Source organism: Bos indicus, chromosome 16 (assembly GCF_029378745.1).
Source record: "Bos indicus isolate NIAB-ARS_2022 breed Sahiwal x Tharparkar chromosome 16, NIAB-ARS_B.indTharparkar_mat_pri_1.0, whole genome shotgun sequence".
In the NCBI taxonomy this organism is placed as follows: Eukaryota; Metazoa; Chordata; class Mammalia; order Artiodactyla; family Bovidae; genus Bos; species Bos indicus.
Window position 1 is genome coordinate 62145932 of NC_091775.1, and position 15875 is coordinate 62161806.

The window sequence follows — 15875 nt, forward strand, 5'->3', positions numbered from 1 at the left end:
CCTTTGCCAATACTGGCTAATGTTTTGATCTTTGTAAAAAAAAAAAAAAAAGTTCATTTTTCTTTTAACAATTTTATTATTAATAAGGTTAATTTTTTTACTGGTTTCATGACTATTCCAAATCTTTCATGTGTTTAATAAATATATTGGAAGTACAGAAAAGAACAGAAATTAATAGAGGAACCATTGTTTGTTCATCTTTCATTCTGAGTTCAGTTTTCACCTTTGTAGTCTTTGTCTATACATCTTTTTATTTCAGCTCTTACTCTCTTTTTACTTCAGCAATTTGAATATACTATTTCATTATAATCTGACCTCTGTTGTTGATCTTGAGGAATATGCTGACAGTCCTTTATGGGGGAATTTGTCTTTTCTTTTTGTTTTCTATTTAAGATTGCATGTGTTTATATATTTGTTTGGCAATTTCTCTGGATGTGTCTAGTCATGGATTTATTTTTATTCTTCCTACTTTGGATTCCCTGTGCTTATTGTATCTGTAGATTCATTGTCTTTATTCAGTTCTGGAAAATTCTCAGCTATTGTCTCTTAGAATATTGCCTTTCCCCAGTTCTTCCAGTTTCCTCAGGTACTTTTTTAGACATATCATTGGCTTTATTCTTTTTCTTTCTTGTCTCTTAATTCCTTCCCCTAAGTAGTTGCAACACTTGCCACTCTTTTAAATCCCTATTTATTCTAATACTTAAAATCTCCTTCCTTTCTTATGATTTCTTTATGAATTACAAACATTTTTTATTATGCAAGAACTTTTTTGCATTATCTTATGCTTCCACTTTTGCTGGAATTGATAGTCTTGCCAGCTAGTTTTCCTATACAGGGTTTGGGGCTTTTTTTTTCCTTTTTTTTTAATATACTCAAATTTTGTTTGTAACTGATATTTGGGTATTGTAATTCAAAAGAGCAGGAGAAGGCAATGGTTAATAATTTGGTCGGCTTTATACTGTAGAGATAAGAAAGCCTTCCTAAGTGATCAATGCAAAGAAATAGAGGAAGACAATAGAATGAGGAAGACTTTGGTTTGAGACCCTCTACACTGCAGTTAACTTTGCTGAATTCATGACTGGCTCAGGGTTGACAGTCTACTTCCTCCACCTGGCCTCCATCCCACTCAGAGTATCATTACATATATTAAGTCTAACCTGTTCCTTGTATAAGTAGTTTTTAAACGTTTATTGTCAACAAGCAAAGCATCTTGGACAGTTTGTTCTGATTTGATTCCTTTTAGTTTACCTTGAAAGTGAAGTCGCTCAGTCGTGTCCGACTCTTTGCGACCCATGGACTGCAGCCTGCCAGGCTTCTCTGTCCATGGGATTCTCCAGGCAAGAGTACTGGAGTGGGTTACCATTTCCTTCTCCAGGGGATCTTCCCAACCTAGGGATCGAAACCAGGTCTCCCTCATTGGGGGCAGACGCTTTAACCTCTGAGCCACCAGGGAAGCTAGGAATCTCCAAATCCTAAAATGCAAAGACAGCATTTTTTATAAAATATAACAGTAACTTTTAAAATAAACTTGAGCAATAGCACATTTCAAGAATATTCTAATACCAAAAGGAGGAGGGGGAGAAATTCCTTGGGAATCCAGTGCTTAGTATTTGCCACTGTCACTTCTGGGGAACTGAAATCCCACAAAGCCACATGGCATGACCAAGGGAAAAAATACTCCATAAATATGAAATTATGCTTATTTATTTATATACTCCAGAATCATGTCCAATATTATCTTTTGATATATGCGTTTTATAATTGTAAATCCTTATATCTAAAAATTTGCTTGCTTCTCTCCCCCTAAAATTCCTCTATGTATTCTCCTGTGTTGACAGAGACAACATACTTGCAATCCTTAATATCTATAAAATAATGAAATATCATCAAGGTTGACAGATTTGAAATTTTTATTCGACAATTGAGTTTTTTCAAACTTTTTGCAGCTTAAAAGGGCTATTGATAACATCATATAAATTACCATTTTTCTCTGACTTATTTCCTTGGGCTGTATTCCCATGCATGGGTTTACAAAGTCAGCAAATATCATTAATCTCCTAGCTTTTGTGTGACAGTAATGTTCTAACCTTTCTGTTTTCTAAATTCTAGGTACAGGAGCTTCACGAGGAGGAGGCCCAGTGGGTGAACTATGATGAGGACGAGTTGTGCGTGAAGATGCAGCTAGCTGATGGGATCTTTGAGACCTTGATCAGAGATACTATTGATGTTCTGAATCAAATCAGTGAAAAACAGGGGAGAATGCTACTTGTGTGACATCTTGCAAATAAATCGAACACTGAGTGCTAATGTGAGTCCTGGGCCTTTCTGCCTCGTGATACACACCCCATCTCCATCATAGCAAGAGTGCTTCTGGACCTTGTACCTGTTCTTAAAGACTACTGGTTTGGAGTTCATGGGACAGTGTGATCTATCTGGTATTACAGCCTTTGCCTTTAGGGACTGTCCACTGGATTAATTGGTGGTTTTGGTGGGCAGGGTTGCACTCGTGATGTTGACGCACAGTATGATCCTACACCTCTTGTTAGCGTTCCTACTGGTCTCAGATGAGGGCTGAAAACACCAGACTTACCTCTTAGCTTAGACTAGGGTATCACTTCCTTGAGTCTGAAGTCAGGCAAGAGAGGTATATAGATGTGCATCATACCGTTTCTGAAATGTAATCCTGGTTTGTACCATGAAAGTCAGAAAATGGACGTTATAGTCTCTATAGACAGTATTAAACCCTGAACTGCTTTCAGATAGGCAAGCTGGATAATGTGTGCCTATTTCCCATTGTGGAGTGCATTTCATTTCCTTTTGAAGATGATTTTCTTCCATTATTGCAGTTGAGCAGCACCAAGTGGACTGTCAAGTTGACAGGAATCAATGGTAGCCTTGCCTTCTGAGCACCATCTAAAGAATTTTAAACTTGTGCATTACGCTTAGTTTTCCTCTGTGGGCATGAAAACAGAGAAGTGCCCTCACTGAAGACTGGGCTTACAGGACTGGTGCAGGGCTGGTTCTTCTACCCCTTGTCGACTCCTGCACTTTTCTTACTTCTTCTGAACCTCTACCAGCTGCTCCCAGAATCACAGATCCTCAGGACCATCTCAGGCATCCAGGCATGGCAGAAGTGGAAATAATTCATTTTTGGCCTTCAAACTTTCAGCTCCCATTTCTCCCCAAGAAGTCAGAGACGCTGTTACTTGAATGATTTAGGAAATGAGTGTGTGCACCAAAGACAAAAAGATAACTGTCTATTGTTTGTGTGCTTGTTTTGCGCTATAGAACATTTTTTAATTTATTTTAAGATAAATTATTAAGTTGAAAATGTATGTCCCTATTCAGAAGTGAAAGATTCTTCTTGTAATAGTTAAACTTCCGTCTTGAAGCTTCTATGGTTCGTAGTCTTTGCACAGGAAGCCTATGGTTTTAACAAACCCATACACCTGTCCAAGAAGGCAGTTAAATTACATGAGAAGAAGTGAACTTTTCTAAGATCATCTGAAAGTAGCAGGAATGGGATAAGATGATTTGAAGACACTGTAAAATTCAAATTCTGCCTCTCTTGCAGCATTGCTTCTCACAACTATTACCTGTATCTGAAAAAAAAATATATAGACTCCAGCTGCTACCTTAGAGCATGTGTGATGCTCTCCTGGGGCCTCAGCACCCTGCCTTCTTGACTGGTTTCTCTTAATCAGTCCTATCCTTCTTCAAGCAATCTAGAAGAATGTGGATAATCTTAGGCGTGAATGTCAATGCCTTAATATTGAAGGTCCTGATTAGAAGCATGATAGAAGACATCCACTGGATTCATAGTTAAAATATCCTGGAATGTTATACCTTCAAAATACGTTAGGAAAACCCCAAAGATGGTATAATCTTTTAGTGTGCACATTCGTTCATTTCTGCATCTTTCCTCCAGACTTGCCTTTGCGTCTCAAATGTTTCACTATGCACACTTCCATTCTCTTTGGTTTCATCTTGTTATTATGAGAAACTTACTGAAATAATCATTGGAATATTTGCATTTTGCACAAGGACTGGTATGATAGCTCTTGACAAATAGGAAAGCACTGAAATGTTGTGATAGGGTCTCGGGAAATGCTCAGATTGATGTTGCCAGCATTTCTTCTAGGCTTTTGATGTTGAGCTCTAGTCTTGTAGCCATAATGAGCAAATTGATTAAGAGAAGCTAGGGTTTCTTGGGGTTATTAACCAGTAGTGTGGAGATATTATTTTCATGTAGCCAAGGAAAAGCAAAGCCTTTTCTTTTCAGTTGTGTTGTTTGAAAGACGGAAAAACACCTTGTCTACATTCTTTGGCTGTTTGTAGGATTACATTGTCCTTATGATACTGAAACTTTACAGCTGCTGTAAATTTTTTATAAGCGAATATGAAAATAATATAATAGGAATATAGGTTGTTTTTCTACATCCTCATTATTTGGACCTAAATCAATTTTTAATAAAGTTTTATCTTAGTCTGTATGACTTTGTGATTCCAAAAAAAGGAAAAAAAAATGATATAAGTCCATGGAATCAGCATCCTGGACTTAAAGTTCCCTGGTAAGAATGCTGCCAAGAATCTGGCAGCAGCAGTCCCAACATACTCCAGCTCTTGTTACTGTCTTGAGAATCCTGGGTTTCCGATGAGAGGCAGGAATGAATCAGTCTTACTCTTTGCTAGAAATGATTATCCATAGTTTGGTAGCAGAAAACAAGGGAAACTATAATCCGCAGATTTCTTACTGTTGTAACTATTTGGATACAATTGAAAAGGGGCTCATTGTTAGCATTAGGAATAACAAACATGGATACCCAGCCACTCGTTCCATATTGGGATCTTTTTAATCAAGCTCTGCCTCTTAACCAAGAATCTAAATACTCCCTCTTTGTAATCTTTGTTCCTTCTCCCCACACTCCCATCCTCTTTCACTCTTCATAATTCCTCTAAGAAAAAGATCTTTGCATCAGCAGTAATATCTTTTAGAATAATAGCACTATCAGAATTTAGCAGTAAACCAACCTATAGGCTTCAGATTTATTTCTGAGTCCAAAATAATTTGTGCTATCCAGGGTACTTCACTCTGGGTTAAATAAGTACAGGGTATAGATTCCCTCTTCAGGTCTAAACAGGAATTTTTACTCTAGGGAAAAATGGGAAGAGCTCAAAAGTAGTTAATAAGGAAGGTAATTTGTTTTTCTTTTACATAAAAGAAAGGAAAATTCCTTCTGTGACTACAGGTCTCTGAGAAATTATCTTTCAGAAGAGATTTCATTGCTCATAAGAGTGTTGTGGCCTATTGATAAAAACAATTTTGTTCACTTTCTTGTCTTGAAAAAAAGTGGCCTTAGCTTTTTGCAATACTTGAATAAAGTGTGTACTCGCACAGCGTTAGAGACTCATAACTTTTCTGCAAGAAGTTCAAACTTACATCTTCTTTTACTACCTTAAGAATACTAGTGAATAAAACATTAATTCAAAGAGCAAATGATAGAAACTACAATGATGTTTAATGCAAATTGTAGAAATTTACATGTTTACAAATCATCTTAAACTGGTTGTGCAACAATTCAATAAGATATCTTTGTATTATAAAAATGTGAAGAAAAAATGTAAACTGATGTAAAAGAGGTACTGTCATTTTAATTAACCTATGTTTAATAGCTTTTCCTTCCGAACTTTGCAAAGCCTTCTCGGTAAACACATTGCAAAGCGTCCCCTGGGAGGCCCAGCCTCCCTGTGTGTACTGTACTGTGCAGACATGAAAAACAAACCCGTTTACTGTGTATTTGTAAATAGCCTGGTCATCAGGCCATTTTCAGCCAATAGTCACATCCAGTGCAACTTCGCACACAAGACTTAGGGTGTGGTTTGTAAGTATGATCTGTAAAATAACTGGGATGAATTCCCATGTACACCTGTGTAAATAGATTTGTTAACTGAAATGTACTTTAAGAAAAGAGAAAAATCTGTAAATAAACTGATTTGTAAATTAATTTCATGTCAGGCATTCGTTTCTTTTTTTGCCTTTTGAGCCAAGTTTCGAAAGCTAGTCTGCATAAAATTCACTTCTGATCTCTTACTGGACAGCAGAGTGCTGATGCCTGAGCAAAAGAGTAGAGCAGGCTGCACGGAGGCACTCTTTACACAGATGCCACTTCCACACCCTCTGAGCAGCTTCAGCAGTCACCGCGCACACCTTCGTGTTCCGAGCGCTGTGCCCAGTGCAGGGGAGATAACGAAGACGACGGGCGTGATCCCTGACCTTGGGGGATGAAAGAGACATCAAAAAGTAATTTCAAAAACAGTGCACGACAAATGTGGTAAGTCCTGCAAAGGAAGCACGTGCTGTTTTGAGAGTATGTAATACAAGGACCCAACAGAGTAAGGGAGTGAGTCAGAGGAGAGTTCCCTGATAAAGTACACATTGTGTTCTGTATCAATGGGCTTCTTCCCTGTCATTCACAGCGAATGTCTTTTCTCCTAAGTGACTTGAATTCTGATCACCCTTATATAACACACCTGGAAAGTCACAATTAAGTGGACAACACGGAAGAACAACTATCTGATGTGATGTGGCTATAATTTATTTCTAGATATACCAACTTGGAGAAGAATGGGGCTAGACATACGGAAGAATAAAAGTACTGCAAAGGTGGAAATGGATGGTGTTCAGGATTATGAATGATCTCTGGTACAACAAGTTAGAACTCACCACCATCATCTCTCCTGAATTCCTCTGGTAGCCTCCTGATGTCTGTCCCTGCTACACCTTTTAAGTCCTACACAACCATGAACATGCAAGAAGTTCTCAGAAAAAGATCCCATATTGCAGCAAGTTCTAAGAAATTGCTTCCGAGTGCCCACTTTGTGCCAGATACTGTGTTGGTAAGTCACAGTAGTAATGACAGCTTGAACCTTGGAATAAAGACCAAATGCCTGTTTTCTTGAGTGAAAACATGCAAAAATAGTAGATGGGAGAAGGCAATTAACATAGCAGAGCTAAGTAGAAGGTGAGACCAGCACTGGTGGGACCTGCAGTGATGAGTGCCTGTAGAGGTGAGTGCTGGAGAAGCAAGCCAGTGCTCCACGAAATCCCAGAAAAGCTCAGAAACTGGAGGCAGCGGCTGCCACAGAGAAAGGTGTGAAGCATGGCATTACTGTTTCACTGGCTGGCCAAAGCTGTGGGGCCACCTGTAGGGCCAGAGCTAAAAGGCAGGCTGGTGCTACTCATGGAAAAGGCCAGTGCGTAAGGTCACTGAGAACAGACAACGGCACCGCAAGCTCAAGTGGTACCGCTTTGCCTTACAGAAAGAGGCGAGAAAGCGCCCAGGATCCAGTCCCTTGCAGTGCTTTGTCCCGCGTGGCCAGCGGGTCCATCCGAAGCCTGAGGGGACGATGTGATGGCACACACCCCTCTTGGTGTTGTATGGAAGGACCCTGTCACCTCCTGTGGAGTCTGAGATACAGCAAGCTAGGGGCGGGCCTGAACAGAGGGCCACTGACGCTGGCACGGAAGCAGAACCCGGAGTACAGGCTGAGTCTGAAGCAGGGAAGGGTGACGAGCCCGGCACAGACTGTGAGGACTCTTAACTCTCAGTAAGGGTGTGTTCCAGGCCCAGGCCCATTCTTACGTGACTGTGCAGAAGGCGAGAAGTTGTACATGACTGCCTTTCCTAACAGTCCACCCCGCCCCCGCTGCCCAGACGCCGACAGAGCAGATGAAGGCGCACCGAATCTGGTAGGACCGTCGTTGGCCCCAAATGTGTAGGCGGAGCTGGGTGATGGGCCCCCTGAAACTCTGCATGGATACAGCGTGCTTGCGGAGCCTCCCTGTCACCCTGAGATGGCGCATCACCAGAGAAGCAGCAGACCCAGGAGGATGATCAAGCAGGCCTCCCTGGAGGATGGTCCTCAACTAGGAACCACCAGTGCCTGGACTCAAAAGTGGAGACCAGGGGGACTGGGGGTGCGCAGATGGTAACCATCCAGCCCAAGCCGGGCGCTTCTGCCTCCCCACCTTGTCGATATGCCCACAGCAAGAGGCGCTGGCAGTCGTGTTAATACCAACACCACCCCCTTCTCCCAGCGGAATGAGAGCCATTCAGGTGTGCATCACCACCTTGGCTAGTGTGGGTTGTGATTCTTGTTGATCTGAAGGAAAGTCCAAGTCACTGTGTACTGGCCAAGCCATTAAAATGGGAGTGTGGGACAAGAGGGGCCTTGTTCTGGGACGAGAAGCCCAGCATTGTTTGAGTTGACCTCCTCTCCCGCCTGCTGTGCTGATTCTTATCAGAGTGTCATGCGAGCACCACAGAGGCTTCTTAGAAGTAAGAAGACAGGTTCAAGTTCCCACCTCACTCCCACTCCAGGAAACACCCAAAGCTGAAGACACTCTGATCGGCTATTTCTGTGGGACCCACCGCCCCTTGTTGCTTGAGCCAAACAGTCCGTCCTGGGGAGGGGAGTCATCCTGAATGGACTTGACATGCCCAGTAATATCACCCACTTGAGTCAGAGGTCCCAGCACGGCCAGGGGAACCTAGTGCCCCATGTTCTGTGTAGGGTTCCCGGGAGGGAGGCACTTGATGGTAGGTAGCATTGCCTCCATATTTGAACTGGGAGGCCCTCCTGGTGATCCCACTGTGGCCCCGATCACATCACCCCCAGGAGGTGTGTTCCAGCAGGAGAGAAAGAATGGTTGGGTGTCCTGGCATTGGGATTTGGCTAGTGCAAGCTAATCAGGCAATTGCCTGGTCCTCCACCCTGTCCAAGTTCAATGTCACCCCCTGTGTGTTGGAGCGCAGTGGTTAGTGTTCAAATGGCTTTTCTTAAGTGGGGGTGCCATTCAGTAAGCTGGGTTTTTTGATGGTTTTGTTGCAGTTGTTGAGGACTGAATGGAAAGATCCAATCAAGCTTATTCAGAAACCCCTGCCCAAGTGAGAAGACGGCACGACCCTCTTCTGGAAAAACAGTAGCACTGGAGAAAAGACCTGTAGGTATTAGCATTTGAAGACTCCTTCAGAGGAAAAGTTGGATTGCCACCTGACCTCCTTCCAGTAGAGTCGACCAGTGAAAAAGCCCCACCCACGAACACTGAGTTACTCATCACACTTTTAGCACATTACCCACGTGTGAACAAACTGCCAGCCATGTCCAGACACTTGGGGGAAGCCTCCTACGTGAAACATGTGTGCTAAGTCACTTCAGTCATGTCCAACTCTTGTGCGACCCAATGGACTGTAGCCCTCCAGGCTCCTCTGCCCATGGGATTCTCCAGACAAGAATACTGGAGTGGGTTGCCATGCCCTCCTCCAGGGGATCTTCCTGACCCAGGGATCGAACCCACATGTCGTGTATCTCCTGCACTGGCAGGCAGGTTCTTTACCAACACCGCCACCTGGGAAACCACCTATGTGAAACAGACCAATCCAAAAAGGAAAAAAAAACAGCGGGGGGAGGGGGGGGGCCCGAGGGGCGGAATTCGGTGAAACAATGAGGGGCAAAAAGAAAACATCACAAGGAACACAAACTGTAATTCAAATTAAAATCCTGAGATAGCAGAAGCAATATTGTATCCATAAAATAGGAATGAGATGCTCTGAAAGAGTAGAGTCAGACACCAAGATACTGCTCTTGAAAAATAAAAGTATTATAGCCATAATTTTAAATTCAATAAAAAGTTAGAGGATAGAATTAAGGAAGTCCTTCTAGAAAATAAAACAGGAAGGTAGATAAAAATAGGAAAGAAATAGATAAAATCAGGGAACCAATCCAGGAAATCTAACACCTAATTAACTGGACATCTAACAAGAACAGAGAAAACAAGAGGCAATGACACAAGAAAAAATTCTGCAAATTAAATATATGAGCTTCTCATTGGAAATGGTTCAGTAGGCGTCCAGCACAATAAACAGATCCCCAGTAAGTTGTGTCATTGTGAACTATCAGGACTCTGTAGGTAAAGAAATAATTCTTAAAGTTTCTGCAGAGAAAAATAAAATATTGCATGTAAAGGATTAGGAATAAAAATATCATCATTCTCCTGAGAAGAAAAATACAGCAGAATTTTCAAAAACTGAATGGAAATAATTTTCATCCAAAAGTCTACACTTGGCCAAACAATGAATCAAGTGTTAAGGCAGAATATGGACACTTTCAAAAATGCTAAGTCCTTACTTATCAAGCATCCTTTTCTCATAAACCATGAAAGGTAAAGACTTGGCATCCAGAAACAAGGGCTGTACTCCAGGAAGACTGTGAGGGAAACTCCCAAGATGACTTGGAAACGGCATTTCCAGGATGACGACTATCTTGCACACCTAAGGAACAGTCAGTTCAGACTGGAGCAGGGGGACGGACAGCTCGAGAAGGAAGGTCTCTGGGTGGAAGGGAGGGTGGAGAAGAGAGTAGGAAATAACCTGATGTTTTAATCATGGGAAACTTTTAATTGGTAGGCTGCTGGAAGGTGAGAAAAGAGTAATAGGTTCAAAGAATGAGTAATGAAAAGATGAGGAAAAACAGTGTTGTACAAACAGGGAACAATCATGACATACTGCTTGACTCAACTAGAAACAATGTTTATAATTAAAAATTGAATATTGTGATATCATTATATTGAGAAGATGAGGAAGGGAAGGGTGGTATCAGAGAATTAAATATGCATCTACCATTCTAGCAAATCTGATGGTTAATTTCATGTGTCAACTTAAGGCCAAAGTATCCAGATATTTGATCAAACATCAGTCTAGATGTCTCTATGTATTAGATGACATTAACATTTAAATCAGTAGATTTTCAATAAAACTGATTATTCTTCATAATGTGGTAGGCCTTGTCCATTCAGGTAAAGGATTTAAGAGGAGGAGGAAAAAAGACTGAGGCCCCACAGGGAAGAGGGAATTCTGACCCCAGACAGCCTTTGGCCTCAAGCTGCAACATCAGCTCTTAACTCAGCCTGCTGGCCTGCTTTGGTGATTTTGTACCTGCCAATCCCTACAGTTCCTCTCTCTTTTTCTCTTTCTCCACACATACATGCCATTGGTTCTGTTTCTCTGGAGAACCCTGAGGAATACAGGCATTCAGTAGCTAAAGTATAAGAACACCAAGGTAAAGACCAGAGCAAAAATCTGAAATGAAATGATGAACAGTGGGTGCTTCTGGATGATGCGAACTAGAGAAATGAGATTGAAGACTCCTCTGTGTATCTGTGTTTAATAAAAAAAAAAAAATTTTTTTTTTTTTGCCATGTACAATCACTTTCTGGGGGACTCCACTGGGTTTTTGTTATAGCATGCAGGATCTAGTTCCCCAACCAGGGATAGAACCCTGGCCCCCTGCATTGGGAGCACAGAATCTTAATCACTGGACCACCAGGAAGTCCCTACAAGAATCACCTGGATAATAAAAATTAATACTCCCTCTGCCCCAAAATAAAGCCACACCAAAAAGACCATATTCAGCTTCTCTTCATTTACTTCTCTAACCACATTTAGATAGAATTATACTCCTTTTCCTCTTACAATTTCAACACTATTCTGAACTACTATCTGCAAAAGTTAACTTTAGGTCACAGCTTTTCGACCTAAATATTTTTCATTTCAACTAAGAATTAGATTCAAGGTCATTAAAAAATGTTGATATGTAATTGAAATGGTGCATTTAACACAATTAAAAATATTTTAGTTCTTTTGCATATTAAAAAAAGATTAAAGATGTGCATCCGATTGTAGGGAAGTGATTTGTCCTGTTGCGTCATTAACTAGCGGCCTCAATGTGTCAACTTGAGTAGAACTACATTCAGAAGGCCCACATTTCCCTTGGCTCTGTAACTCTTACAATTTATTTTGTTTTCGTGACACTGGCATCGTCTGTAAGTAGATATCAAATTTTTGTGTGTCTTTGTTTGAACAAGGATATTCTTGAAAAATACATTTTATGCAATTTTGTCTTAAGAATGCACATCAGGAAACCCAAAACCACTCTTTTAGCTCCAAACACATTCCAGGATTCTGAGTTTCCACAATACAAAGAGGCATGTGTGATGACCCATTTTAAGCACAGTCAAAATATTTTGAAAAGTAATAATCATCTAAATAACTTCCCTAACTGGTCTGTCAGTGTTATTACTACTATTTTGAGAAAATTGATTTAAACAATTAGATGAGCTAAGTGGAATTTTAAAACTCCAAATTCCTACTCTGAGTCTCAAGGTTGAGTTTCTTCAGTGAGAGAAAGGGGGTAGAAAAGGCATTTATTCAAGAATTCCTTGGGAGCTGCAATATTGACCATTCCTGCTTCTGGTCTTTGAGACCAGTATCTTGTTAATTCTACTTCCTTCAAAGAACAATTGCTCAAAATGTATATAACATGAAAGTTTGTCTTAAGAAGCCTCCATACACTATTTTCATCACTCTGGGAGACCCAGAATAGAAGCTGGGAGAAACTGTACCTTTCTAGTGAAGAAGATGAACCAATTAACAAAACTGTTAATTGGTTCTTCAGTGAAGGGCCAGTGATTGGAAACAAGACCATTTCGGTTTCTACATCTTTGCTTATAAAAAGAGCTAAGGACCTCAATGTGTGAAATAACCAATATGAAAAATAAATTTTCCTGGGAACTCTCACAACTAATAGTCATTTGACTGCAAGGAACAGAATACTTGGCTAAAAGTAGATCAACAAGAGGGTCTTGGACCTCTCACACAACAAGGAATCTAGAGGTAGACTGTGCTGGGATCTGTCAATGACTGTGCAACGTTAGAGCTTTGTGTCAGCTTTATTCTCTTTGATCCCTTCCTCATGATGGCCGGGTGTCCAGAGCAGCTCCAAGTACCTTGTTCTCACACATCATCCAAAGGGAGAAGGGAGGAAAGGGATTCTATCTACTTCATTCTCTCTTTTACCCAGAGAATGGAGTTATTCCCAGAAATTACAAGGGGAAATTCATTTAAAATGATACTAGGGAATGAATATGTATTCATGGAGCCTAGGGGTCAATCTTGCCCCGATTCCCATTTCCTCTCATGTCTCTTTCTTGTTGTTATTATTATTATTTTCTCTGCTACTGCAATTTTTGTTAAATGTTTTGATGAGAAAAAAAGAATTGAGAAGCTATTCATATAAGTCAAGAAGAAATATGTGTTTATGTCAGCAAAAGAAGTTCAAAGTTAAAAAATAATTTACTTTATTGAAGTGTAGTTGATTTACAATGTGCTAGTTTCTGGTGCCCAGCAAAGTGATTCTGATATATCCATATATGTATATTATTTTTTTCATATTCTTTTCCATTGTATGTTATTAGAAGATATTGAATACAGTTCCCTGTGCTTGTTATCTGTTTTATAAGTAGTGGTTTGTATCTGCTAATCCCAAACTCCTAATTTATCCCTACCCCCTTTCAAAGTTCAACATTTTTAACTTAAAAAATATTTTCAATTATTCCCGTAAGTCCCAGCCAACGTCCTCTGATGTGTCACTGGCCAGTGTCCTCCTCAAATTGTGAAACTCGGCAAGTATCCAGAATTTTCAGCTTCTGAGGGCAGGTCCCATAGGTAAGGAAGAAGAATGGGGATGTGAGTATTTGTTTCACAACCAGCAGTGTCTGCAAATGTATATATCCCAAGCTGCTGACTTTCTTGGCAGAGTTATGAGTTTGTGACTAAATAAAGGTGTAACTGAGGAGCGCTTGCTGACCGGTCGTGTCATCATGTCAACACCCTTCCGTGTGCTCTATTATGACCAGAAGGGCCTTGGGCGTTCATCCATCTCTTCACTGCTGGGAACAACCACATACCAAATAGCCACAAAATGGAGCAAGTTCTCCAGCTTTAAACGCACTAGAGACAAAGCCATTTTTCTTGATCTCATTCATTAGCCGGAAGGTCTTCAAATTTCCCTTGCATGATTTACGATCTGGGTGTGGAGGCAAAACACATCCGTGTTAATAAGTAAAGGAAACCATTAGGTAGCAGCCATCCAGGGCCAAGCTCATCATCCATCCATGCATTCCACGCGTCCACTATTTTCTGGCTTTGTTCTACGCACTGGCAATCCCCACAAAAAATCAAGAAATCTAGGTCGCTGTTCTACTTGCTTACATTCAGGCAGGAGGAGACAGACAATAAAACAAGCAATATATATCTTGGGACTTCCCTGGCAGTCCAGTGGTGAAGATTTCACACTTCCACTGCAAGGGAACGTGTGGGTTCGATCCCTGGTTGGGGAACTAAGATCCCACATGCCCGTGAAACACAGCAGGATGGACGGCTGGGGTGGGGGGAGGCGCGGAGGGAAGTGTAATGAGGAGAGTGGTAAGATCTATGAAGATTGACGAACAGGTGAAGTAAAGAGGGGGTAGGGCAGGAACTACTGTCTACAGAAAGGTCAGGGAAGGCCTTTCTGAGAAGCTAACACTTGAGCTGAGACCTGGATGATGAGAAGATCTGAGGGAAGAGCATTCCAGACAGAGGGAACAGCCAGTGCAAAGGCTCTCAGCTGTGAATGAGGAATAGAGAATAGACGGGTGTGGCTGCAGCCCTGTGAGCAAGGGAGGGTGGTAGATGCTGAGCTAGGGCCTCACTGGCCGTGGCGTGGGGCTGGGGTCTATTCTCCCGTATGTCACCTGGGAGAGCCGTAACCAGGGGAGTGACAAGGTCAAGTCTGTACTTCGAAAATCTCCCTCTGGCTGCTGAACAATGAACGAAGAAGCTGTTGCAGGGGAAGCTAATGACATAGACTAGAGAGTGAGCTGTAGAGAGGGAGTGCCTTTCAGAAGGGAGGCCCTGGGCTGCTGCTGACTGAATGGGGCACTGATGGAAAGAGAGGCGTTAGCCTGACGTCAGTGGTGTGCCTTTGACGGAGACGTGGAAGGCTGGGAGAGGATGCTCTTGTTAATTCGGGTTATTCAGAGGTGGGGAGGATGACTGTGGCCTGTGGTATCAAAAAAACCTTTTGGAAGGGTGTGGGTCCTGAGCTTTGGGCTTGACAAAGAGAGGTCTGAGTGGGAGCTTCATGCAGGGAAAATGTGAGCACAGACAGGTGGGCTGGCTTACAGGAGCAGGGTGCACGTGGGGAGGATAGGCTCGGGGAGATAGGCTGAGACCACGTGACAGCCGTATTTAACTTTATTTGGTTCGTGACTCCACTTACCAGTTCTTCAGCAACCACAAGGGGACAACTATGCCGACAGCTACGAACATCTGAACGGCGGGAGGCCTCAGGGAAGGTCCACCGGCCCCTGTCAAGAGGCGTCATGGAGCGATACTGAACTCTTCACCATGACCAGGGGTCTGTTCCCCAACCTGAGAGGCTTAGAAACAGGAAGGTATCAGTTCTCCCAGAGACGTCCAGGCACTCTAGAGAAGCCAGAATAAGTCTCATAAATTGAAGACTACACCAGAAATCTTCCTTACTAATTTACAGTGGAGAGTATAACTTTTCAAAGCGCCTAACACCCCTATCTTCTCCCCATGGGCATGCACCCTGCCCTTTCCTGGTCCCAGAGGTCGCATCGTTAATTAGCAGTAGGTGTGGTGAGTGTGGAAAGCGGCCGAGGTCCGGAAGGGCACTGCACCCTGCATGGAGGCCCCGGCGTCCTCTCAAGCTTGGACTGCTCCTGCCTCTGTTCTGCACAACGCTGCCCCTCACAACCTCCACATTAGCAGACCCTCCAACAAAGGCCGCGACGATTCATAGGATAATTCAGTGAGCACTAGCTACCCGGGTGCTGGGCCCTCTGCAAACATCAGTGGATTTGGTCCTCCCAACAACCTTACGAGGCAGGCCCCATTGTACAGGTGAGGAAACTGAGGTTTGATAGTTTAGCAACCTTGCCCCAAAACACAGTTTATGAGTGACACAGCCTA

The 15875-nt window shown here is 42.2% G+C and overlaps 1 protein-coding gene across 4 annotated transcripts in view; it reads left to right on the top strand.

Annotated features, from left to right (window-relative positions):
* CEP350 (centrosomal protein 350) overlaps positions 1-6005 on the top strand; it is a 162501-nt gene extending 156496 nt beyond the window's left edge. For all 4 annotated transcript variants that reach the window (XM_019976221.2, XM_019976224.2, XM_019976223.2 and 1 more), the window contains one exon: positions 2110-6005. In XM_019976221.2, the coding sequence (XP_019831780.2) occupies positions 2110-2274 (165 nt within the window). In that variant the 3' untranslated portion in view covers positions 2275-6005. The remainder of the gene's footprint in view (positions 1-2109) is intronic.
* Positions 6006-15875: the final 9870 nt, after the last annotated feature.